Genomic DNA, 25,782 nt, shown 5'->3' on the forward strand with positions numbered 1-25,782 from the left:
ATTGGGATTACTACATTCTATTTGGTTACATGATCCCATTTACAGAGCATATCTGTAAATATTTAAAATGGCTGCTTACCTTTTATTTGCTAAAAAATTATATACATTTTTTTTTAACCAAGCTTTTCCGTTCTATGTAGTGTTAAGAAGGGGGCTGGGGAAGTAGGTTCTTGTATGTACTGTGCTGCCGGGTCTTTATTATCAGTTGCAAACACTGTATTACAACAAACTGTCCAAGCTGTTAAAGATAAAGGCGTAGGTGGTACATTGTATATTAGGCTGGCCATACATGGATATATTTCTCTTACTCAGCCTGCAGGCAAAAAAAAAAAAAAAAAAAAAAGAAGTCCTACAAAGTCCCCCATTCCTATACAGCCCATATGGAGGAATTGCGCTGCTGGGCTATTGTGATCTGACCGTCGCTGTCAGAATACCTGAACAAAAAGTTACATCTGACTGGAAGTAGCTTCGGATCAACTGACAATTTTCTGCTTGGCTCCTTTGCTGTTTCAATCCAAGTACGTCAGGTGAGAAAGGGCTGGCAGGGCCACCCACTATGCACATTTCATTCAGTTCATCAATACCCAGTTGAAATTTACACAGCGCATGGCCAGCTTTATTGTGCTTTTTTTTTTTTTTTTTTTTTAAACACCATCCCTAAAGTGTAATATTTATTAAAATATTTAAGCTGCTTATATAGTCCTGTGTATAATCCTGCTCCAAAAATGCAACTAGAACATTTTTTAAGGCATGCTGTGTGAACAGGAACCCAAAACGTAAAAGGAGCATATGACAATACGCAATCTAGTTTAAAATGCATTGAAGTGGGTGCCAACACACACATGCAATATTATATATATTTATTTAATAAATGCATAACTGAATTATAGAGTGCTTACTACTTTCCTGGGGGCGGGTTGTCAGTGAGGTAATCCAAGAAGAAATAGTAAAACTCTAAAGTAGTATATATTATGCACAGTCTAATACTTTCACAGTATTACACAAAAAGGTGCAAGCCTTTTTAGATCTTCAAAGAACGAAGATGAATATACTTTCTTGCACTCACCTGACGAAAATGAGCAAGGCAATAAGCATGGAGCAAATCGGGTCTGCAATCATCCACCCATAGTGCTGCATTAGAAGTGTAGAGATAATCACCCCTACGCTGCCCAGAGTGTCTGCAACAATGTGCAAAAATACACCTAAAAAAAAAATAAAAAAAGTTTAACAAAAGTTGGACTTTATTCTGTGATACTATAAAAAGGTGCTTTTCACCACTAACAAGCTGCAACATTTACAAATTACGGTGTGAATATTTGTTCTATAACTAAGAAGCGTGCAATGGAAAGAATTTAAATAATCTCTACTGTGACCAATGACAATTTTAATTGTTGAGATATGCAGAATTCATACCCAAAACACTTTACCCTTTCATCAGAAATACTATTTCAATAATACTAGGGCTTTTCTGCCATCTGCTGGCAACACAAATTATAGAATAGGTATGGTGAAATGTGGAACCTCACATTCAGGCAGTTAGCAGACTTATTTTGCTAACACGGCTCTTTGTTTTATTATTTCCAATTCCCTCTGTTTAGCCTCACTCAACCTTGTTTCCCTACCAAGGCTCAGGAAATAACTGTTGGTACCAAAACTTTTACATTTAAACCTTGTGTAGTTTGGCATGTCTGTGCTAAAATGATGCAACAAATCACAGGAGGGTAATGCTAACACATACCTTCTAAAATCTGCTTGTTAGACCCTTTAGTCTCCTCGGGAGGTTCATCTGGAATTGGAAAAATACACGTTTGTATATTAGTCACATCTGTATCTTAAAAAAGGTAAGCACATCAGTCAACTTGTGTAGTAATACTTGTATAGTGAGGCATGACTCAAACTAACCTACATGCAAATAGGAGAATACATTCAAGGATGATTACATATATACACACACACACACACACACTATAAATATATATATATATATATATATATATATATATATATATACATATACATATACACATATACATATACATATACACACATATACACATACACTTTTTTTTTCTAGGTAAAAAAACATGCATTTACTTTTTTTTGGGTAGGAGCCTAGAAAGCATTGCACCCATGATCAGCAGATGGCAGGTGCCATGCAGGACTCCTACAGACTGTCAGTGTAAGCTGTCTGTCCGAACATTATACATTGTAGGGGTGAAGGCAACTTTAGGAAGACTCAAGTTACTACAATTAGCGCTCAACCTTGCCCTGGTAGTTCATTGAGAACTACAACCCAACAGCCACAAAATGTACCTAGATAGTTCATTCATTCACAGAGCTCTTTGAATCAATTATACAGCTGGGTGGGTAGAGCCCCCACATAGCTGCACTGTTTTCAAATGGTGACAGCAGGAAGGTGGCGAAGATCCCCAACCTGCTGTCACAGGGAGTGCTGGGATCTGGGAGCAGCTTCAGGATTGAAACCTGTAACATGTTCCTGAAGGTGAACTTATTCTTTAAGTTTGCTCAGTACTACCTTAAACTGATAACTAAAACGCAGCCCAAAAGTCAGGAGGCTTATTTAAAAACGTACCACAAGAGCCAAATTGGTGCCCATGTTTATGGCTATGTCCATGCTCATGTCCATGCCCATGATCACTTCCATGGCTGTGATCATGACTATGCCCATGTCCCCCACTATGGCTATGTCCATGGCTTAGGGAGCCATTAAATGACGAATGGCTGTGTCCGTGGCCTAGAAAAAAAAAAAAAAAAAAAAAAAAGGGAGATATGCATTGGTTATATTCTTTCACACCTTCAATTCATAATCCATAAAGACACAGCTGTTATCGATCCATAACAATGATAAAAAGTCAAAAACACCACCTTAAATCAAATGGGTAAGAAATTCATCATCCTATTTAATTGTAAACTGAACTTATCATTTCATACATAACGAGGAAGTAAGCTCTTTTTTTTTTTTTTCCTTACCTGCAAAGTAAAACCATAATGTGCCAGTATGCATCCCATACTAGCACGTTATGTGACACTTAATTGCAAACTAAGCCCTCGTCGTCCCCGCGAACACCAGCTGTGTGACTGGGAGCCGCTGGTCACGACACAGGCGGCCGTTCCTTCAGAGTGCATGCGCCGATGACATCATCGGCGCAGTATACAGTAGATATCGCCAAAATGGTGCAAGTTTAGGAGATATTTACAGTACCTATAGGTAAGCCTAAATATAGGCTTACCTATAGGCAAACAGAGGTAGGTTTAACCTACACCATTTCATAAAAAGAAAAGCTACTGCCGCTAAGGAAGTCACCTTGCAACAAAGCTCCTCATCTTATAGCTTTAAAATGCAGTACACAAGTGCAGTGTTAATTTTGACGTAAAATTTCGATTTTGTTTTAGTTACAGTCTTTGGACTAAAGTGACATTTTAATTTTCGTTGTATTTTAATCATCTGAACAATTTTAGTTTTAGTAGTATTTTAGTCAACTAAAATCAAATGGGTTTAGTTAAATTGTAATGAATTATTTAACTACTTGACGTCCGCGCTATAGCTAAATGACTGCTACAGCGTGGACCTGAATTGCCAGGAGGGCGTACAATGACATCCTTTTGGCAATGAGCGGCCTGCGCACTCCCTGCAGAGCGTCTCGAGGGGATGCGACGTCAGGCATGCAGGCTCTGCCCCCTATACGCGTTATGTCAGCCCGTAAGCATTGACTTCCTCGGTAGGGGTCAATGCTTATGGACTAGAGTAACGTGTATAGGGGCGGAGCCTGCATGCCTGACGTCACTTCCCCTCGAGACGAGCGTCTTGGATTGTTTGCAACCAATTCTTTTATGCTGTTTTGATCATTCATTCATGTAAGTGCAATTTAATAAATACCTGGATTATTTAACCATATGGAGAGCACTAGATTTGTATATTTATCTCTCTATGCATGTATTGGACCAATCCAGATCGGAGTAATCTTCCATACATACCCATTGATGTTACCATCTCATGTATACCCCATTAGAGGGAACAAGCTTATTTAGACCCTTGGTGATGCAGGGGTCTAAAAGTGAGGTGAGAGGCCCCATTTATTGGTGAAGGGTTGGTGAGCACAGTCACTGTGGTGTGAAGTACTGAAGACTTTTTTCACCTGATTTTTTGGACTCTATTTTTCACCTTGAAGCACATTATTTTTCACTTTGAATATTATTGTGTTACTGTATAGATTTGGCGCAACACTGTTTGATTTTCTTTATTCTTATTGTGTAGTGTGGACACAGTTGGTGGATGCTGCCAGTCACTAATATTGATTTAGTTAAACACACATTAATATTTGTGCATATATATTTTTTGCATATTTTTTCACATAATATTGCTTGCATTTATCATTTTTGTGGCACATTTATTCTAATTGATAACTTCTCATAATATTTTTGCACATTTTATATATGTTACACCATTTTTTGCGCTGATATTTTCACTGTGTTTTTGATTAGTACATGAGACTCGCCTGATCACAGATCGCTTTGCCACTGGTAATAATGCTCAGGGCCTCCACTCCTACCTGGCACCCTCAGTACTGTTGGCTGGCTTGATGCTTTTGTCAGCACACAGAAGCAAATGGTGCTCTGTACAAGCAGGAAAAAGCTGGAGATGTTCAGTTCTAATGCTCTATTATTTCCCATAACATTCTAGGATATCTCTTCCCCAGTGCCCAGCTAACACTTTATAAATGCTTAACCAACATTCTATAAATGCTATAGGTGCTGTTAAGAAGCAGTTACAGAGCATCACCATTGAAATCAAGAGGCGGCTGACAAGCATCTATGCCTCAAAAGCAACATGTTGCTTATTTTTTAACACAACACTACCACCCATGTGTAAACAGCATTCTGTGGTGCCCATTGTAATATTCATGGCAGGCGTTGAAGGGCTGTTATGAGGCATTAAAAGTGCTGAATAAATGGCACTTAAAACACATAGGGTTCGTTCACACATGCCTCAGTACTAACAGTGATCAAAAGTGTCTTGACGCATTTCACGCTACAGTCCTTAGTCATAAGACGAAGGCTGGCCATACATGGATTGATTTTCAAAGAATTTTCTTCCGAAAATCTTCTCCAAGAATTTTCATCTGAATTTCGCACCATTCGTTGGCTGCAACAACGGCCGATTTTCGAGCAGTCATTGAATTTGAGTGATCGGGAATGTTAGAAATTTTTTGAAAAATGAACGATTTTCTAATCAATGATGCGAGAATCGTGCAAGAAATATAATTGAAAAATAAATGCACATGGATTGCAAGAAAATAAAAAATTCCCAGAAAGAAAAAATTCCCAGCCACGAAAATTTTTTTTGTAGCAATATGAAGGTGAAATTGAAAACTTGGTTAGTCGAATTTCCAAATCAATGGTGGCACCTTTGGATCACAAAACCCACAAAATTTCTGATTTTCGAAAGAATATTTTGAAATTAGACCCATGTATGTGTAAATGAAAACAGCCTTTTGTGCACATACCCCCCTCCACTCCTTTAAAGGATAAGTTCACATTTTGTAACATGTTACACCGATATTCAGGGTGTAACTTGTTGCAAATGTACCAGCTACCGATCCCCCGTTTTGGCAGCAAGCAGGGTGGGTGATCTTCTGCCCCCGCTCGCTGCCACAACCGAAAAAAAAATTAAAAAAAAGATGAATGAGCTGTGCGGGGCTCCGTGCGCATCATCCATTCACTGTGGGGTTAATTTACTAAAGCTGGGGAGTGCAAAAATTGGGTTCAGCTCTCCATAGCATTTCAGGTTTTATTGAACAAGCTGCAGTTAGAAGCTGATTGGCTACCATGCACAGCTGCACCAGATTCTGGGTGCTCCAGTTTTAGCAAATCTCCCCGTGTTTAGTGAATGAATGGACTTCAACTACAGTCTTTACAGCTGTCGGCTTGTAGTCATCAATGACCTACCAGGGTGCTGTTGAGCACTGTGGTAGTTTGTTGATTCTTCTTGTCTGTGTAAAACTGCTTGCCCATATGATGTACAGGCAGACAGCTTACACTGACAGTCTGCAGGAGACCTGCATGGCATCAGCGATGTGCTGATCACTATGCAATACTATAGTAAATGCACATTTTTTTTCCCTGCAAAAAGATGTGTATTTATTTTTCTATTCTTATAAGGTGAACTTATCCTTTAACATTTGCGCATTATGTCTCTTTCCTTTCAGTATTCTGGCACAAAAATAAAACTTACTTCTAAAAAGAGTTTAGAATAAATCTACCCATTTTTTCTACTCTCTGCCACCTTCCTTCGTTTCCAATGTTGGGTTTTCAAACAAATTTTAGCACCACACTGTAAAACAAGTGGTGTTAAATATTTTATACATTTTTACCTCCTTCGTGTGAATGGCCATGGTGATTTCCACCATGTTGGAACACAAATATGCCAACGAGATTTACTAAGAATCCAAGGACGGACACTGGAAGCAGCCTTTCATGATGGACTTCTGGGGTGTCCAAAGCTCGCTAAACAAAAACAGAACAAGACATTTATACACCTAAAAAAATACAGGGCAGTAGAACAAAGCTGAAAAAAGGTTTACTGAATCAAAAAGAGTTTTAAAGAGCAGCACAATAAAGTATTTTGTGGATTCCCATCTAAAGCCCAATTCCAGGCTCCAAACTTTACTTTTTTTCAGATGTCTTCAGACCATAAGACATTAGGAGGACCTTCCTCTGCATACAGTGGGGAAATTATTTGATCCCCTGCAGATTTTGTAACTTTCCCCCCTTATGAAGGGTCTATAATTTTTATCATAGGTATATTATTAACTGATAGAGACAGAATAAAAAACAAAAAAAAAAAAAAAACAACACATAAAACAAATGCTTTAAATTAAGTTGCAGTTCAGCGAGTAAAATAAGTATTTGATGCCCAAGCAAAACAGAACTTCGTACATGGTGGAGAATCCCTTGTTGGCAAGCACAAGGGTAAGAAGTTACTTCTAGTTCGGGACCAGGTTTGCACACATCTCCGGAGGGATTTTGGTCCACTCTTTAACAAATCTTCCCTAAATCCTTAAGGTTTCTTGGCAACTCAAAGTTTCAGCTCCCTCAATACATTTTCTATGGAATTATGGTCTTGAGATTGGCTAAACCCCTCCATGACCTTAATGTGCTTCTCCTTGAACCACTGCTTTGTTGTCATGGCGGTATGTTTTGGGTCATTTTCATGCTAAAAGACCCATCCACAACCCATCTTCAGTGTTCTGGCTTAGGAAAAAAGGTTCTAACCCAAGATTTTACAACACATGGCCCCATCCATTGGCCCCTCAATGCGTCCAAGTCGCTCTGTACCTTTAGCAGAGAAACATCCCTAAAGCAGGTTTCAACCTCCGAGCTTGACTGTAGAGATGGTGTTCTTAGGGTCATAGCCACCATTTTTCTTCCGCCAAACACAGTGAGTCCCCCTCCTCAAGAAGGCACATGTACAGTCATGCCAATGAACATCTAAATGATTCAGAAAAGGATTGGGAAAGTGCTGTGGTCAGAGGAGACCAACATTGAGCTCTTTGGTATTAACTCGACCCGCTGTGTTTGGAGGAAGAAAATGCTGACTATGACCCAAAGAAAACCATACCTACAGTCAAGCACGAAGGTGACAGGTTTTGAAGAGGTACCCGCTCCCACTAGGCGATCAGAGAGAAAGTTCTCCTCCCTCCCTTTCCCTCTGGTGTACTGCATCCACCATTAAGAACGCACAGCGCTACTCGCGCATGCGCAGTGAGCACTTGGCTATGAACCCACAAGCTGTCACAAACTGGTGCCCATAGTGAAGATGCCAGTGCTGAGGAAAGAAGACAGCGGGTGAAACCAACTAGGGTGAGCACATTGCTGGATCGTGGGACAGGCAAGTGGCTGTTTTTAAAAGTCAGCAGCTACAGTTTTTGCAGCAGACTTTTTTTTTTTCACAGAAAACTGGAATTCCTCTTTAAGCTACAGTTGAAAATAATGAAGCGATTCCTGTTTGGAGGCCATGTGGTAAAATTATCATACAAGGTTTGTGGCATTCAGGTCCATGAGTTAACAGCTTGAAGCCCAAATCCATGTTAGAGTGAACTTTAAATAGTTTGGACCAAGCTGGTCCAAACTATTTTCTTTACCAAAATATACAGCGGGTGTCCGCACTGTATAAAATGACTAGTGTTCAGCACTGTTTCTCAGTGGAACAGGGACTTCCCGTCCATGTCCCAGAACACAGAAGCACTGAATTTTTATCTGAACGCATACAAGGCTTCCGCTGATTGGCTGAGGTAGAGAGGTCGGTGGATAATATCACGATATCCACCTCAACTAATCCAATAAATGGATTCCTGTAAATGGCTAAGCAGTGCTCGGCTTGACGTTTTTTTTTTTGTTCCAGGAGCGAGACGGGAAGTCCCTATTCTACTGCTGGGAACACTGTGCTGTATCTTGTATGTAGCTGAGGCTATATACAGTTCATACAGTGATAACATCTAATAGTGAAGGAAATAGTTCATTTAGACCAGCTTGGCCCAAACCATCTGTTTAAAAGTCGACTAAAGACATAGAATTAGGCTTTAAATCCCCCAGATTAATAACTGCTGGTCTGAATTCAACATACCTCCACTCCTTCTGAGAAGATGAAAAATGCTGTGAAGATCAGGAACAGACCATTCACAAAACCTGCCAGGACTTCCGCCCGGACATACCTGTAAGAAAATCACAGACATGCATATGAAATGATGTATACTTGGTACAAGCAGGAAGAATCTATTTAACGTTAAAGTATTACTCTTACGATGAATACATCCATACGTTGATTTACTAAAGGGGTATAAACTGTTCACTTAGCAAAAAGGTAATATTCACTTAGCTTAGTGAATGATTTTAAGCTGTGCTGGCTCCAATCACCCAATCATGTGCAAGCAAAACCCCCTCCACACGATTGTGTATTTAAATTAACTTCACCTTGTTCACTAAACCAGCTAAAAATTCACTTTGCAAAGTGAGCATGTCATACTCCTTTATGAAAGTTAATCCCACTGACCCAAATTATGGTAGAGACAGGTTTACATTCAAGTAGAATTCCAGGTCACTTTAAAATTATTTTTTTAGACAAAGCTGGCCCTAGCAAACAATTTAAAAATATAAATGATGTGGCAGCTATGTGTGCCATAAACTGTAGTAGCATTAGCTACATACAGTAGGCTCCATTTACACGTATAGGACCCCAAAGTTGCACGACTGACCACTGATAATCGACAGCTGTTGCATTTGCAACACTCAGGTGGGACTTTCACGCGACCTGAGGGTTGGTTTACATTGCAGTCTATGGCACTCAAGTCGTACGAAAGTCAGACCAAAGTAGTGCAGGAACCTTTTTCTAGTCACACATGTTTAAAGGATTTTGTTGAAAAACATGGGGTTTGACTGGTCATGTGACATTAGTGTCCAAAGTCACATGGCAAGCCACACAAGTGTGAATAGAGCCTTAAGCGGTGCTGTATTGGCAGCCTCCTTCTACTGCCGGAAGAGTAGGGCTGATTCCCCCCTCCATTGCCTTCTTTTCAGTTTATGTTACTCAAAGTGTGGAGACCTTGAGGATGTCTGGAGTTTATTCATGTGAAAAGTAGTAGAAACTGAAAACATTGGATTTCAGAGTTGAGCTGAGTGCTTCTCTTCCATTTAAGAGAATTCTTGTCATTTATATCAATGAACAACAAAGCTTTCTCTGACTGAAGTTGCCTGTACTGCTGCAGAACACAGCGCCACCTACTGTTTGTAGGTAATGCTACTACCATAGATTATAGCACACGGAGGGGCTGCATTGATCCGTAATGTTTGGCTCAAATGATCTTTTTAAAGTAACATGAGACCTGGAATTAAACATAATTGTTAGGATATAAGTCCAACAACAATCTCATTGTTCAGACACAGTGGAAGTAGGCACACAATATTAGGCAAGCCAAAGACCGTGAGAACTTTTTTTCCTGCAACAAGAAATTTGCATGATTCCCCCAACAACACAGTACAGTGCCGACAGGGGAATCCCTCCTGCCAGGCAATGGTCTTTTCCCGGCAGGGGGGCGGGGGAAATCCTCAACGCCGGGAGAAGAGAGGGATTATCGCTAGCGTCTATAGCAACCGCTTGCAATAATCACAAGCGAATCCAGCTGGCTGGTTGTACCCAAGTTGATGGTGCTTATTAATGGTTAGAATCTCGGCTGGTTCCTGCTGAACTGGCCGAGATTTGAACCATCTATGAACAGCCTTGGACACAGGAAGTAGATGCGGACCCCTGTCATTGCCTGCAAAACAATGGATCCATCGCTCCAGAGAGTAAAGCAAAAAAAGGTATTGTCAGGGGGAGCACTGTTCTCTGGTAAGGTTAATACTAATTGATGTGCTGCGCAAAATATATGATGTATTATAATAGATCAGTGTATTTAAAATTAGTGATGTGCTGACTTTGGTGCAAAAAAATGAATATAATATTCTCCTAACAAACCCGAATAATTTCAAAGAGAATATTTTTTACATAAATATATGCATCCCATAAATGCAATAAATATTTCCTCTGCCCAGACGACGTCTTTTGACGACGAAACGTTGGCAACTCCAGACACAACGTCCACACGCCCCCCAACGGAGCCGGCTGTTTGACCTTTCAAATGCTGAAGTGGAGACCTGCGGGACGCCGCGGTTAGATCCATGACCAGCCCAATTACATGCCTGTTTTTGTCTCTTCATATTGTAAGTAGTTTTTTAATAAATATTGCCTATTGTTTACGGGATCACGCTATGGGCCTCTATTTTCTTTCTACATATGCATCTATGCTCGATGGAGTAAATGAGGAGTTCCAAGCCTGACCTATATTAACGTTATTGGTATAACAACCCACCGGGAAAGGCTGTCTTTCTGAGGAGTTTTGAAGCACTTGAGTTTGACATCTGCTGATTTACTGGTTTAATTACTAGCAAGGAGAGGCTGTCTCATTCAATTGAGCAGCCACGGAATTCCGGTAAGCTGCTTGCTATACCTGAGCACAGAGGTGTCCCTTTCTTACACTAACCCTTGGTGACACTGGAAGGAATCTTAATACTTTGCACATGGACTCATATTTCTGCACCTGCTGTTGGGACTGTACTCATTCATTTGGACACTATCTTTTTCTCTATATAATTTTTGGAGTTTTTTTTATCATTTCTAATTTTTCACTGGTTTTTAGCGCTGCACTTTTTGGATATAATAAATATTTCCTGTTAAATAGTTAAAATGAAAACACATAGTGCTAAAAATAATCAATATAATAAGTTGAAAATGTCCGTGATATTAAACTAAATGTCCGTGATCATATATTGAAAAGCAAATCCCCATCACAGTGTTCATATCATAAGTAAAAATTAGGGATGCACCGAAATGAAATTCTTGGCCGAAGCCGAATAATAATAAAATGTTTGGCCGAAGGCTGAAGGCCGAATACCGAACGCGGTGTTTTGCATTTTTTCCATTTATTTTGCCAATTTTTTGTCCTCTCTCTTGTCCTCTCGTGTCTCTCTCTCTCTCTCTTATCCTCTCACTCTCTCTCTCTCTCGTCCTCTCATGTCTCTCTCTCTCCCTAAATGTTACTGTAGGGAATGGGATTCAGTGCACACTGCAGCCTTGTACCATAGGGTTAATGTTAGTGACACTGTAGGGATTGGGAAGGATGCTGGGAATGGAAATCAGGAAGCATGCAGGCAGCCTTGTAAATTTTAATTGCAGATACAGGGCACTGGGCAGGTCAGGGTTAATGTGGTAACATCAATTACTCAGTGACAGTCAGTGTCAGTGTGGACTCGATCAGATTATACAGTGACAGACAGTCTCTCATAGTGGTAGTAGTAGGAGGCTGGAGGTGGACTAGTAGGAGCCTGGAAAGGAGCACAGCCGCATACATACATTACTCACTCGTGCACTGCAGCCCGCCCCACACATTCAGTGAGTCTTACTCTCCTCCCTAGTTTTTTCAATGGCACATTCAGGAAGCCAATCACGCCGTAAGTAGCGGCACAGCGGAACCAATCAGGTGTGCAGGCACGCGTGATTGGTTCGCTGTGCAGCTAATCACGGCATGATTGGCTTCCTGAATGTGCCATTGAAAAAACTAGGGAGGAGAGTAAGACTCACTGAATGTATGGGGCGGGCTGCAGTGCACGAGTGAGTAATGTAATGTATGCTCACCGCTGAAGTGTCCCGGCTTCCCCTGCCTAACACGGAAGTCTGTGAGTCCTCCTGTCCTCCTCCGAGTCCCTTCCCCCTGTAAATATCGCCTACGGCCACAGAACGATAGTCAATATCATATCGACTATCGTTCAGCCCTATTATTCGGCACAAAATTATTCGGCCTTTTGACTTATTCGGCCGAACACCGAAAGTGCTATTTTTTCTATTTTCGGCCGAATAATGTTCGGCCGCCGATTATTCGGTGCATCCCTAGTAAAAATCTGTGAAATAAAATTGATCTGACGATAATTTCAACGTGCCACCTCCACTCTTGTGACCCCCCACTGGGTGGGTTCTCACCCATCGTATGTGAGTGAAACAGATTTTAATAAAATTCCTGCTTCTATTTAAGCAATACTTGTACTATGGACGGATGTTTCCTACATTTGAGAGCTGTTGAGCCTAATACAGACACGCTGGGAGCCAACATATTGGAGGAAGGAACCCATCCACCATCTACAAGGATCTTTTGAGGCTTTATTTGACCAAGCTTACTGTGTGGAGGTGGCACGTTGAAATTTTCATCATCCGTGAAATAAAATTGATCTTTTTACTTATGATATGTGAGCACTGTGATTGGGATTTGCTTTTCAATATATGATCACGGACATTTAGTTTAATATCACGGACATTTTCAACTTATTATATTGATTTTTAGCACCATATTGTTTATTTTCATTTTATCTATTTAACAGGAAATATTTATTGCATTTATGGGACACACACACACACTAATTTATCCACTTTTGTTAGGAGATTATATTCATTTTGCATAATGCAAATGAAAAATGATCAACCTACAGAGGGCTGAATTCAAAGACACCCCGAAAATCAAAGTGCAAAAAATGACACCCCCCCCCCCCCCCCCACCCGGGCCTCCTGTCCCACTGGGAGGCCCAAGCGACCAGCCGGCATGTACGCCGACTGGCCAAAGACCCGAACAAAGCCGGAATCTGATTGATTGGGTCTCAGATGCAGTAACCCGGAACCAATGTCATGACATCACTTCCGGTTACTGGAGCCTTAAGGGTGCCAGATTTTAAAAATTGACAGTATTCACAACAGCCAAACTTGGCGTTTTGAATTTTTTTTTAGTGCAGAGGAGGGGTTTGGGGTCTTTTAGATCCCAGATCCCTCCATAAAGGAGTACCTGTCACTGCCTATTATGGTCACAAGGGATGTTTACATTCCTTGTGACAGCAATAAAAGTGATCAAAAAATATAAAATTAAATGGACAGTGCAAAAAAAAAAAAAAAACGAAAAAAAAAACAAAAAACATGAATGCAGAATATTGGCACCGAATAACAGCTATAAGCCTGAAGGGTGGCTGGAAAATCGGTATCAGCGCTAAAAAAACTATATCGGTTGATCCCTAGTTTGTATGACCCCCCCACATGCTTGCATGAATGCCCGACAACATCGAGGCATGTTCCTAATGAGATGACAGATAGTATCCTGAGGCATTTCCACCCAGATCTGGACAGAGGCATCACAGAGCTCCTGAACAAAACTGAGGTTCAAACTGGCAGTGTCGGATGGACCAAAACATAATGTCCCAGAGGTGTTCTATTGGGGGATCTAGGTCAGGTGAACATGGAGACCATTCAATGGCATCAATTCCTTCATTCTCCAGGAACTGGTTGCATACTCCTGCCACATGAGGCCAAGGATTGTCATGCACCAGGAGGAATTCAGGACCCACTGAACCAGCATAGGGTCTGACAATGGGTCCAAGGATTTAACCCCAATACCTAATGTCACTCAGGGTGCCATTGTCTAGCCTGTAGAGGTTTGTACATCCCCCCATAGATATGCCTCCCCAAACCATCACTGACCCACCACCAAACTGGTCAGGTTTAATGATGTTACAGGCAGCATAATGTTCTTCACGGCAGCATAATGTTCTTCACGGCTTCTCCAGACCCTTTTACGTCTGTCACATGTGCTCAGGGTGAATCTACTCATCTACAAAAAGCACAGGGCAATAGTGGCAGACGTGCCAATTCTGGTGTTCAATGACAAATGCCAATCAAGCTCCATATTGCCCGCCATTGAGCACAGTGCCACTAGAGAACGTCAGGCCCTCAGGCCACCCTCATGAAGTCTGTTTCTGATTGTTTGATCAGAGACATTCACACCAGTGGCCTGCTGGAGGTCATTTTGTAGGGCTATAGCAGTGCTCCTCCGGTTCCTCCTTGCACAAAGGCGCAAATACCGGTCCTGCCGATGGCATAAGGACCTTCTACGGCCCTGTCCCGCTCTCCTAGAGTAACTGCCTGTCTCCTGGAATCTCCTTCATGCTCTTGAGACTGTGCTGGGAGACACAGCGAACCTTCTGGCAGTGGCACGTATTGATGCATCATCCTGGGAAGAGTTGGACTGCCTGTGCAACCTCTATAGTAAGGATTTGCAAAAGGTGGCCCTCCAGCTGTTGCAAAACTACAAATCCAATCATGCCTCTAGGCGTCATGCTTGTAGCTGTCAGTCTTGCTATGCCTCATGGGACGTGTAGTTCTGCAACATCTGAAGGACCACAGTTTGCATATTCCTGCTCTATAGGGTCCAGATATTGTCTCATGCTACCAGTAGGGACACTGAGCCTAGCCAAATGCAAAAATTCGTGAAAAACAGTCAGAAAAAAGGGAGTAGGGACAAAAAAAATGTCTGGGACCTCCACCTGCAAAACCATTCCTGTTTTGGAGGTCGTCACATTGTTGCCAATCCAGTACACCTGTTAATTTATTACCGGAAAGGCAGAAAAAAACTGATTAACAACCCCCTCTGCTACTTAACTGACCAGATCATTATCCCAGAGAAGTTTAATTGACTTGATGCTATACTCTGAATAAAAAGTGTTCCTTTAATTATTTTGAGCAGTGTATACAGTGGATATAAAAAGTCTACCCACCCCTGTTAAAGGTCAGGTTTCTGTAATGTAAAAAACATTTCAGAACTTTTTCCACCTTTAATGTGACCAATAAAACTGAACAACTCGGTTAAACAACAAACTGAAATCTTTTAGGTGGAGGGAAGTTAAAAATAAAAAATAAAAAATAGGATTGCACAAGTTTAAGGGAGTGCACACTAAGGGCTCTTCCACACGGGCGTTCCGTATATCACCCCATCTGTTTGCGGACATAATGCATGTCAATGGGATTGCGGATGTCAGCGGATGACCATCCGCTGACATCTGATTTGCATCCTTTCAGTTCTGTTTTTGGAACAGAACAGAACCCCATTTTTCTTCCGTTAAAAAAACGGAACGGATGTAAAATCGGATGTCAGCGGTGTCATCCGCAATCTCCATAGACCTACATTATGTCCGTATATCATCCGCAAACGGATGGGATGATATGCGGACATACGGAGCGGATGACACAAGTGTCATCCGTGTCCGTGAAAAGAAAAAAAGTGCCGCAGCGGAAGAAGAAATCGGAGCGGCCGTTTGAAAGAGCCCTTTTCTGAAGCCCCTTTTGATTTTATTACAGCACTCAGTCTTTTTGGGTTTGAGTCCATCAGCATGGCACATCTTGACTTGGCAATATTGTCCCACTCTTTGCAAAAACACTCCAAATCAGTCAGACTGCGAGGGCATCTCCTGTGCACAGCCCTCTTCAGATCACCCCACAGATTTTCAATTGGATTCAGCTCTGGCTGGGCCTTTCCAAAACTTTATTCAGTTGAAGCCATTCCTTTGTTGATTTGGATGTATGCTTTCGGACGTTTTCATGCTGAAAGATGAAGTTCCTATTCATGTTCAGCTTTCTATCAGAAGCCTGAAGATTTTGTGTCAATATTGACTGGTATTTGGAACTATTCATAATTCCCTTTACCGTGACTAAGGGCCCCTGTGCCAGCTGAAGAAAAAAAGCCCCAAAGCATGATGCTGCTGCCGCCACCATGCTTCACTGTGGGTATGATTTTCTTTTCGTGATGTGCAGTGTTTCTGCGTCAAACAGATCTTTTGGAATTATGGCCAAAAAATGTCAACTTTGGTTTCATTAGACCAGAACACATTTCCCACATGCTTTTGGGAGACTTCAGAAGTGCTTTTGCAAAATTTAGCTTGAATGTTTTACTTCCTAAGCAAAGGCTTCCATCTTGCCACTTTACCTCATAGCCCAGACACAAGAAGAATACGGGAGATTGTTGTCATATGTACCATACAGCCGGTACTTGCCAGATATTCATGCAGCTCCTTTAATGTTGCTGTAGGTCTCTTGGCAACCTCCCTGACCAGTTTTCATCTCATCTTTTCATCTGTTTTGGAGGGACATCCAGTTCTTGGTAATGTCACTGTTATGCCATATTTTCTCCATTTGATGAGGACTATCTTCACTGTGTTCAATGGTATAGCTTATACCTTGGAAATTCTTTTGTACCCTTCTCATGACTGATACCTTTTAACAACTAATCTCTTTGATGATTTGGAAGCCCTCTGCAGACCATGGCTTTTGGCTGTAGGATGCGACTACGAAAAGGTCAGGAAAGACCTACTAGAACAGCTGAACTTTATTTGGAGTTAATCATAGGCACTTTAAATAATGGCAGGTGTGTGCACTGACTCCTATTTAACGTGAGTTTGGATGCGATTGCCTAAATTTGAACACAGCTAAATCCCCAGTTATAAGAGGTTGTGCACACTTCTGCAACCATATTAGTTTTTTTTTTTTTACTCCCCCCCCCCCCCCCAAAAAAAATAATTCAGTTTTTTTTTACATTTAGTTGTACAGTTTATAGGTCACAATAAAGGTGGAGAAAGTTCTGAAATGATTGATCTTTATCTCATTTTGTTTCTATCACAAAAACCTGACATTTTAACAGGGATGTGTAGACTTTTTATATCCACTATCTCAGGAGAAGTCCATTTTAGGAGCCACTGTGTCTGAATAATGAGACTTTTATTAAACCCATAATCAAAATTATATGGACCCTCTTTTCTGCTAATTCTATTCAAAAAAAAAAAAAAAAAAAAAAAAACTGTCCTGCGCCACAATTGTACCAAACAGATTGCAGTACCTCCAACACTGATGTCTTCCAGAGAGCTGCAGGTATTCGGATTAGTGCAGTGCTCTAAAATTCAGCAAATCATTAAAAACACAGCCATGCAGTGAAGTTCTGCAGCAGTCCCTGATCTCACTGCCTAGGTAAAGCAGGGTACACACTAGTAGAAAATCTGCCGAAAATTCCCGCCCGATGTGAAATCGTCCGATTTTCGCCTAGTGTGTACACAACTTTCAGCAGCCGATGCCGACATTTTCAACGAAAAAAAAAACGGAGGGACAAACACCAAAAGTTTTTTCGTCCGTCCCCAGACGACCGATTTTCGTTTAATGTGTATGCAGTACGTCCGTGAAAAATCGGATACGAAAGGCCGCGCATGATCTGAAGTTGCTGACAACCTGGAAGTCTAGGAACAAATGTGCCAAAAAAAAGAAAAATCGGACGAGAAATTTCGTGAACATTTATGCACCGTCGACTAAAACTGGTAATGAACGCTGAGAAGACAGAGAAAATCGGAGGATATTTCGTCCGATTTTCGTCAAGTGTGTACGAGCCTTAAGGGTCAGCTCCACTGAAATTAAAAAATCTTTAGCAGCAGAAGTAAGAGATAGTGTGTGATGGGAAACAGAATAGGTTTAAAATTGGCTTCCAGTGACAAACGGACAAACATACAAAAGGTATCCTAACTACAATGCACCCAATTCTTTCTTTATTAAGGGAGAACTATGCCAAAATCTCAATATTCTCCTACACTATACACCAAACAGGATAAGCAAACTGTAGCAGGATCCTAACTAATGTATAAAGATCCTGTTTCCACTGCAAGGTTTTTCAAATATTTACACAATTAGACTACATCAGGCTGCTCCCTTCCAATTACTGCCTACGTTGAACTATGGTACAAATCAAAAAACAAACAGTCTGTAACCTTAAAAATGTATTAATCTTAAACACACAAACACCATAACTGTTGCAATTTGGATTTTAACATTAGAACAAAAAAAGAACTAGCCCACACCTTTCAATTTCTAGGAATTTTCAAATGCACCTTTACAGCGTTTACAGGTGTCATGCATTTTTCCATTAAGGCCAATAAAAAAAATAAAAAAAAAAAAAACCACACACACACACACACACACACACACACACGACCTGAAGCAGTACAATGTGCTGCAGCAGAGATGTGAAAAGGCTCCATCTATAACATTGCTTTGGATGACCCATGCGTTTTAGCATATTTTAACATGCACATTAAAATGCAAGTGTGTGAACAGGGCCTAAATGAAGCAAAAAGCTGTACATCTCCCAAGCAGGGTATTTACACTCAGGAGCACAGAGTATTGCCACCTTCATCTGAATTATCTGCCTGTGTTTACCTGGCCTCCGCACAGGGTGTTCCATAACAGCTCTCCGACAAGGACTAAACACTTCATTATCTTTGTATCTAGCAGAGAATATGTGAGGACACCTGTGCATTCCAGCAATTTTCTCTACAGGAATATACACATGTACACTGTAGCCAAGAGCTGGCAGTTTTAGGCACATTCAGAGAGGTGCAGATTAAGGAGAATGCTTCAATACTAGTGACTACATGACACTGCAGTGTTTCCCAAAGTCAGACCGGAGTAACAGTCATTCTTGAGGAAGATAAAACGGTGAATATGTGTTTTTTTTGCAGGAATACCCTGTTGAAGGATGTTATTCATTCCAATTACAGCTTCCCATGGCAACAACACAGGAAGTACATTTTTCTTGTGGACCAAACATGTCTGCTCTTAACAGTTTTAACCAAGCTTTTTTTTTGTCACTTCTTGTTTACAAGTTTAAATCAGTATTTTCTGCTAGAAAACTACTTATAATCCCCAAACATTCTACCTTTTTTTTTTTTTTTTTTTTATCAGAGACTCTAGGAAATAAAATGGCTATCGTTGCAATTTTTTTGTAACATATTTGTGCAGTGGTTTTGCAAACATAAAAAAAAAAAAAATAATAAAAAAAAGGGAAGAAAAACACCCCAACAAAACCCACAATATATACCCCAATTTTTTTGTGAAAACATGTTACGCTTTAAAATTTCAAACGCTTGTACAATGGTGACAAACTACGATACTTTAAAATCGCCTTAGGCGACGCATTCAATTTTTTTTTTTTTTACAGGTTACTTGTTTAGACGACATTACAGAGGAGGTCTAGCACTAGAATTATTGATCTCGCTGTAACATTTGTGGTGATACCCCCATGTGGTGGGAATACCTTTTACATAGGAGTCTTATGTACGAGTTTGCTTCTGCGAGCGAGCACGGAGGGATGGGGAGCTTTACTTTTTCCCTTATTTATTTTACTTTTTATTTTTACACTGTCCCTTTACAGGCGGACCCGGATTACAAACATCCAACTTACAAACGACTCCTACTTACAAACGACTCCTACTTACAAACGACTCCTACTTACAAACGACTCCTACTTACAAACGACTCCTACTTACAAACGACTCCTACTTACAAACGACTCCTACTTACAAACGACTCCTACTTACAAACGACTCCTACTTACAAACGACTCCTACTTACAAACGGAGGGAAACAGGAAGAGGGATTCTCCCCTTAGGAAGGGAAATTCACTCCTGGAAGAGTTCTCATGGGAAAGGTGTCTCCACTGAAGCTTTATCACCAATACTTGTTTCCACAACAACCCAAAAATGTTCAAAATTGAATTATCACAGGCACAGGCAGGGAGGTGAAATCTTCTGCACAGGGGCACAGACAGCAAAACAAATGTTACAGGGGTGTTAAACCTTCCCTATACTACCCCAAAAAAACTTAAACATTATTCTTTTGGCTAGAGCTAAACTTAAAAAATGTACTGTTCCGACTTACAAATTAGACTGAAGAACAAACCTACAGTCCCTATCTGGTTTGTAAAGCGGGGACCGCCTGTGATTTTTATTTTTATCCCCATTACAAGGAATGTAAACATCCCTTTTAGTAGAAACAAGGATGGCAGGTCCTCTTTTTGGAGAGAAAAGAACCCATATTTCTCCTTTACCTTTAAAGCGGTTGTAAACCCTATTAAAAAAAAAAAAAAAAAACCTGCAAGACAAAGGCATAATGAGCTAGTACTTACCTTAAAACGAACCCCCGACACGGACCCCCGGACATCGATGCGGGCGCTGCCATGATCCCTCGTCGTCTCTTCCGGGTTCGGCGGCTCCGGCGCGCTGATTGGCCGAAAGAGACGGCTCCAGCGCGCTGATTGGCCGGAGCCGCGATGACGTCACTCCCGCGCATGCGCGCGGGAGTGATTTTTCCGGCAAGCTCCCGGCAAGTTAATTGAAGGTCCCCCCGGACCTTCAGAGCGCATGCGCCGCTCGCGCGAGCGGCTGCATGCACTGTAAATATCTCCTAAACCGTGCCGGTTTAGGAGATATTATTTGTACCTACAGGTAAGCCTTATTATAGGCTTACCTGTAGGTAAAAGTGTCAAAAAGCGGGATACAACCGCTTTAAGCAAAAGATAACCAAAAAACGCCGGTGGTAAGCCAGAGAAATACAGACGAGCTTCTGAAAAGCATTCCAGCCACTCAGAACGCATTTAAAGTGAAAGCCAGCAGTCGGCTAAAGAAAAAGATACCGGGGTTAGGGCTGATAGCTTCAGCCATAACACTGGTAAACCAATTCAAAGCCGCAACGTATATACAAGTATTGCGGTCTTGTTTAATATGCTTTGCTGGCCATGCCAGGGAGGAATAGATTTCCGAATAGCTGTCTCAAAGACAAAACACGACAACTTAGAACAAAAGTCACTAATCATATTTAAGTGCCAAGAATTTGTGCCAACATCTCTTTAGGAGGCAGCTGGTATAGCAAAACAGTTAAAGGCACAAGATGGTGTTGCCCAACTTGATGACAGGTTGTATTTGGACACTGCAAAGGTTGTGATGGTGGTATAGAACTTACGAAAACTACCTCTTCCAAAAAAAAAAAAAAAGCTTCAACCTAAGGCTCCATTCACACCTGAGCGTATTTTCAGGCGTTTTTTGCAGGTGTTTGTATGCAGGCATTGGCGTCGAACAAAAACGCATGTAGTCTGCCAAAAAAGAAGCTCCTGTACTTTTTGGGGTTTAGGCGACAAAACCCTCATATGTGAACAGGGGCCATTATTGGACATTTTTAGACTTCAGAGATAAGAGTTTTACGAACAGGGCCTAAATATAGGTCATTTAAGATGGTAGCAGTTGGCATTGTATTGAATACAGGGACAAACATCTTTGCCTTAATTTTTACAGCTCACATATTAGGAGTAGAAAGGTGATAAATAAATCTTTTTTTATAGGTTATGCAGTTGTAGAAAGGGTAAGAAGCTTTGGAATGGAATTGCAGAGTGGGCAGTCAGCTTGTTGGGGGGGGGGCATATAAAATGTAACATTTAACCATTTCACTGCCGGAGCAGTGTTTGCTGCTTTTTTTTTTTTTTATGTGCAAAAAAATGACACACTCCAAAAACATAATTGGTTTTCTAAAAGGAGACATCCTAGAGAATTAAAATCGTGATAGTTAAAAATTTTCATGTCACACAATATTACAGCAAAGGTCTAGAAAACACAAAATGTCAGTAAAATATACAATAAATTACACAATTTTTTGTTAAAATATAAAAAATGATGATGTTGCACTGAGTAAATCAATACCAAACATAAACCTCCAATCTGTGTACGCCCCTGAAAATGAGACAAACTTCAGTACCCTATATTTTCCATAGGCAACATTTTAAAAGCCCCCTATAGGTTATCAGTTTAGTGATACGGAGGAGGTCTGGTGCTAGAATTATTGCTCTCACCCCGGCATGCATGGCAATATGTACAATGTATATCGCAATCAGCAGTTTCACGCGTAGGCACCGTGGATGCGTGTATTTATGTTTGTAAATGTGGGAATGGGGGCTTAAAACTTTGTTTTTTATGAGGGGGAGGATTTTTTTGTGCTTGGGTGCAATTTTTACAATATACAACCTTTTTAAATTTCATAGGTGGCAGAATGTCCCCTGTGTGATTTTTTAGTGAAAGGCCTCTTTAATAGAGACATCCAGATGGGCTAGCGTAGGCCGGGATATATGGCGGAGGAACGCAAGGGGTGGGGGTTCTTTGCCGGGGGTGTGTTGTAGCAATAGGGCGGCTACCCTTCCATTTGAGAGGCAGGAGTCTGCTTGTCAGATATACATTCAATCAGGAATGTGTGTAAACCCCCCCACTGTCAGGACCTAAAAGGGTTAAAAGTAGTATGGCCAAAAAAAGCTTTGGCCATACTACTACTTGTGGGTCAGAGGAGTGCACTTGTGCTCTCCTGTGACCCAGAATCAGCCACAGCAGGCTAAAGCCTGCTATTAGCTGATGTCACAGAGCAACTCCAGGCTCTGGAAGGATCACGATCATATTGTCGGGATCTACCCAGCTGCCTGATTGACAGCTGGCTCCAGTTCTAATTGCATAGCTGAGCGCCAAAGCCAGCTGCGCCTGCTCCCGCTTTCTCTAGCCCGGCGCTCCAGTGAGCGATGAAGGAGCAGAGGAGAGTGGGGACTGACTGTCACTGCTCAGAGTAGACCAAGAACTGAGCAATCAGTGATTATGTGATCACTCAGTTATTGGTCTTAGTGCCCGTGGTGGACAGAATTACCTTTTTTTTTAGTGCAATTGCGGTGCAAATTCAGTGCAATTTGTGTGTCAAGTGTGTTTCTAATGCAAACTGGATTTGCACCGCAGCGGATTAAGCTTGCTCAGGACCCTTTTTGTGGCCCCATCAGAATCGCACCCCATTGATGTGAACGGCAATTGATGTGAACAGATGAAAGGCGAATCTATGCATTCGGAGCAGATCACAATTGCATCAGAACTCGCATCAGTGTGATTTGGTTCTAAACATTTTCTGTAATTCCTAAACTGTGAATGTGTTTATATTCCATTTTACAGATAACTCCGAACCATTCACATTGATTCTAGCCCCTTTGAAAGCACCGATGTACCTTGCAGAGTAATATACAAACATGCAGTCAGTACAGACAATTTTGATAGAAAAAAAAACGTAAGTTAGTTAGAGGCTTGAGGAGAAATTAAAGCCCCCAAATAAACTAAACAGAAGAAGGAAGAAGGGCAAACTCCCAGGACTCTTCACCCAAATACCTCAGGATAGCAATAGAGATTTCTTACCCATATGAGAAAGCGTCATTTGTTTTCCACCTGGATATTACAGAAGCAGCTAGGCCAGCTAACAATGCTGTACAGTCGAAAAACATATGGAAGGAATCGGAGATCAGACCTAAGCTGAAAGGCAAAGAAAAGAAACCGGTTATTACTTAAATGTCACAGACAGCTCTGTGAATAGAAGGACTTAGAGACGTATAAGCTTTGCAAAAGTTTTTTTTTTGTGCTAATTACACAGGCAATTCTTTCCACCCTGCAACATTAGATATTAGCCGTTGTTCTCACATTGCAGATCTATAAGTCTGCCAAACAAGTAAAGACAATGCACCCCCTGTGTGGCCAACTTTTCAAAACAGAAGATGCTGTGTAAATTCTGCACTTTGAATGGATGTAGAGTAGAGAAGACTGCAAATAAATAAACAGGTACAAAATTATAGGAGGATTGGTTTCATCCCAATCACCCGAGGCTAGTCACTTCATTGGGTATATGTGAGGGTGTACAACCACTATACCATATTAAAACATGGAAGATGAAGAAGGTAAAATTGAAGGTTTACTACTACTTTTAAGTATCCCCTGAAATAACTTGAAATACATCATTACTACTACAGGTATTTATATAGTGCTGACAATTTATTTTTCCATTGACCACAAGTTCCCATTGTAAGGAGTATTCTTCCCAGTGACCATCACGCTAATGTATGATGATCTGTAGATGCAGTAAGCTTCAAGCAGAGGTTCCTTAAAGACCAAAAAATTATATTAAGGGTTCTTCCATGTTAAAAAGAGGTGGAGAAAGGCTGATCTGAAGGTACCCATCTCACTTAGACACGCACATACTAGGGCTAATTTGGACAAAAACCAACTATCCTACCAGCATGTTTTCGGAGTGCAGGAGGAAACAAGAATACACACAGGACCTATGCAAGTACAGAGAGAACATGCAAACTCACTGCAGACATTGTCCTGGCTAGAATTCAAACCAAAGACTCCAGACCTGAAGGGAAGAAATGCTAACCACTAAGCCTTTGTGCTGCCAACTGATTGGAAAAGAAGCAGTGACCTAGTCAGATTTTGGATTGACTTTGTGATTCATTAAGACTAGTCATTAATAGAAAGAAATCCACCTATGCTTGCTGATCTCTTATCAACCAAACACTCCTGAAGTCAACTACAAACTGAAAATTATTTCCAACTGCTATTCTCCAGAACACAAGCTGCAGGCATATTAGCTGTCCAGAATGCTGTCAGATTTCTATTTCCTATGGGGTTTTTTTTTTTTGCATCTGAATAATTGTTTCCTTTTAAAATAGTTTTTATTAAGATTATTTCAAATAGTAACAAACAGGGAAAAGAAATCATAATAACAGAGGAAGGAAATCATAATAACTGAGGAAAGCAAACTCATAAAAAACTTTGATATTATGGTCAGTAGCACATAGGTGCATTTATGTAATCTAACTTCATGCCCATGTAGATAAGCCATTACAGCATTAAGCAATCCAAATATACAAATAGCATTAATACTTATAAGATGGGGTCGCTGATGGCCATTCTCTAATAGGGTCAACCCCCCCTGAACACCCCAAATGGGTACACACTGTGTCCAGTTGGGGGGGAGGGGGTAGACCCTCCGACAGCTAAACATCCCCGGACCACCATATATTAGACTGACATGTACATAGTTCTACAAGGTGTTATTTGTGACACTAACAGAGAATACAGCGGAATAATTGTTTCTAATGCCATATCCTATACAGTAACAAAATTATCTCAAGAGAAGCTCACATGGTTTGCAAACTTTGCATAATTCACAATGATGGTTAAAAAGTGTAGTGAGAAAAAAAACAAAAAAAAAAACAAAAACACATCAATGATTAAATAAGCTAAACCAAAAATCGGAAGATATAGCACAAGATCACTGGGTGAAGAGTATACAGTTACCTTTTAGTAAATTGTATTTATTTTTAACTACTATTATAATACAGGATTTATGTAGCACCAACATTATGGTTATAAAATAGTTCAAAACATGATGGTTAGGAGGCCTTGCTAGTGGGAGCTTACAATCAAAAAGGAAGTGAAACAGAAGGTAATGGCTGTGAGAGGATGAGACTATGAACAAAGATAAATCTGCCCCCCACTCCCAACAAACACAAATATGCCAATAATTGTGAAGTACAATGAAGAAATAAAAATCCTTTCAATGTGACACCCCCACTGTAGGACACACCTTGCCTAAGCCAGAGGTACAAAGATAAAGTCACATGCCTTTATTCCTTCCTTTAACTTGCG

General features: G+C 40.8%; 1 protein-coding gene across 1 annotated transcript in view; it reads right to left on the reverse strand.

Moving 5' to 3' along the window:
* SLC30A7 (solute carrier family 30 member 7) overlaps positions 1-25,782 on the reverse strand; it is an 82,800-nt gene that overhangs the window by 33,164 nt on the left and 23,854 nt on the right. The window contains exons 3-8 of the mRNA XM_082265858.1: positions 23,494-23,607; positions 8,645-8,732; positions 6,393-6,525; positions 2,594-2,755; positions 1,739-1,786; positions 1,067-1,202 (exon numbers count right to left, since the gene is read on the reverse strand). Of these exons, the coding sequence (XP_082121984.1) occupies positions 1,067-1,202; positions 1,739-1,786; positions 2,594-2,755; positions 6,393-6,525; positions 8,645-8,732; positions 23,494-23,607 (681 nt within the window). The remainder of the gene's footprint in view (positions 1-1,066; positions 1,203-1,738; positions 1,787-2,593; positions 2,756-6,392; positions 6,526-8,644; positions 8,733-23,493; positions 23,608-25,782) is intronic.

Source organism: Pelophylax lessonae (genome assembly GCF_965119305.1).
Source record: "Pelophylax lessonae genome assembly, chromosome: 8".
Taxonomy (NCBI): Eukaryota; Metazoa; Chordata; class Amphibia; order Anura; family Ranidae; genus Pelophylax; species Pelophylax lessonae.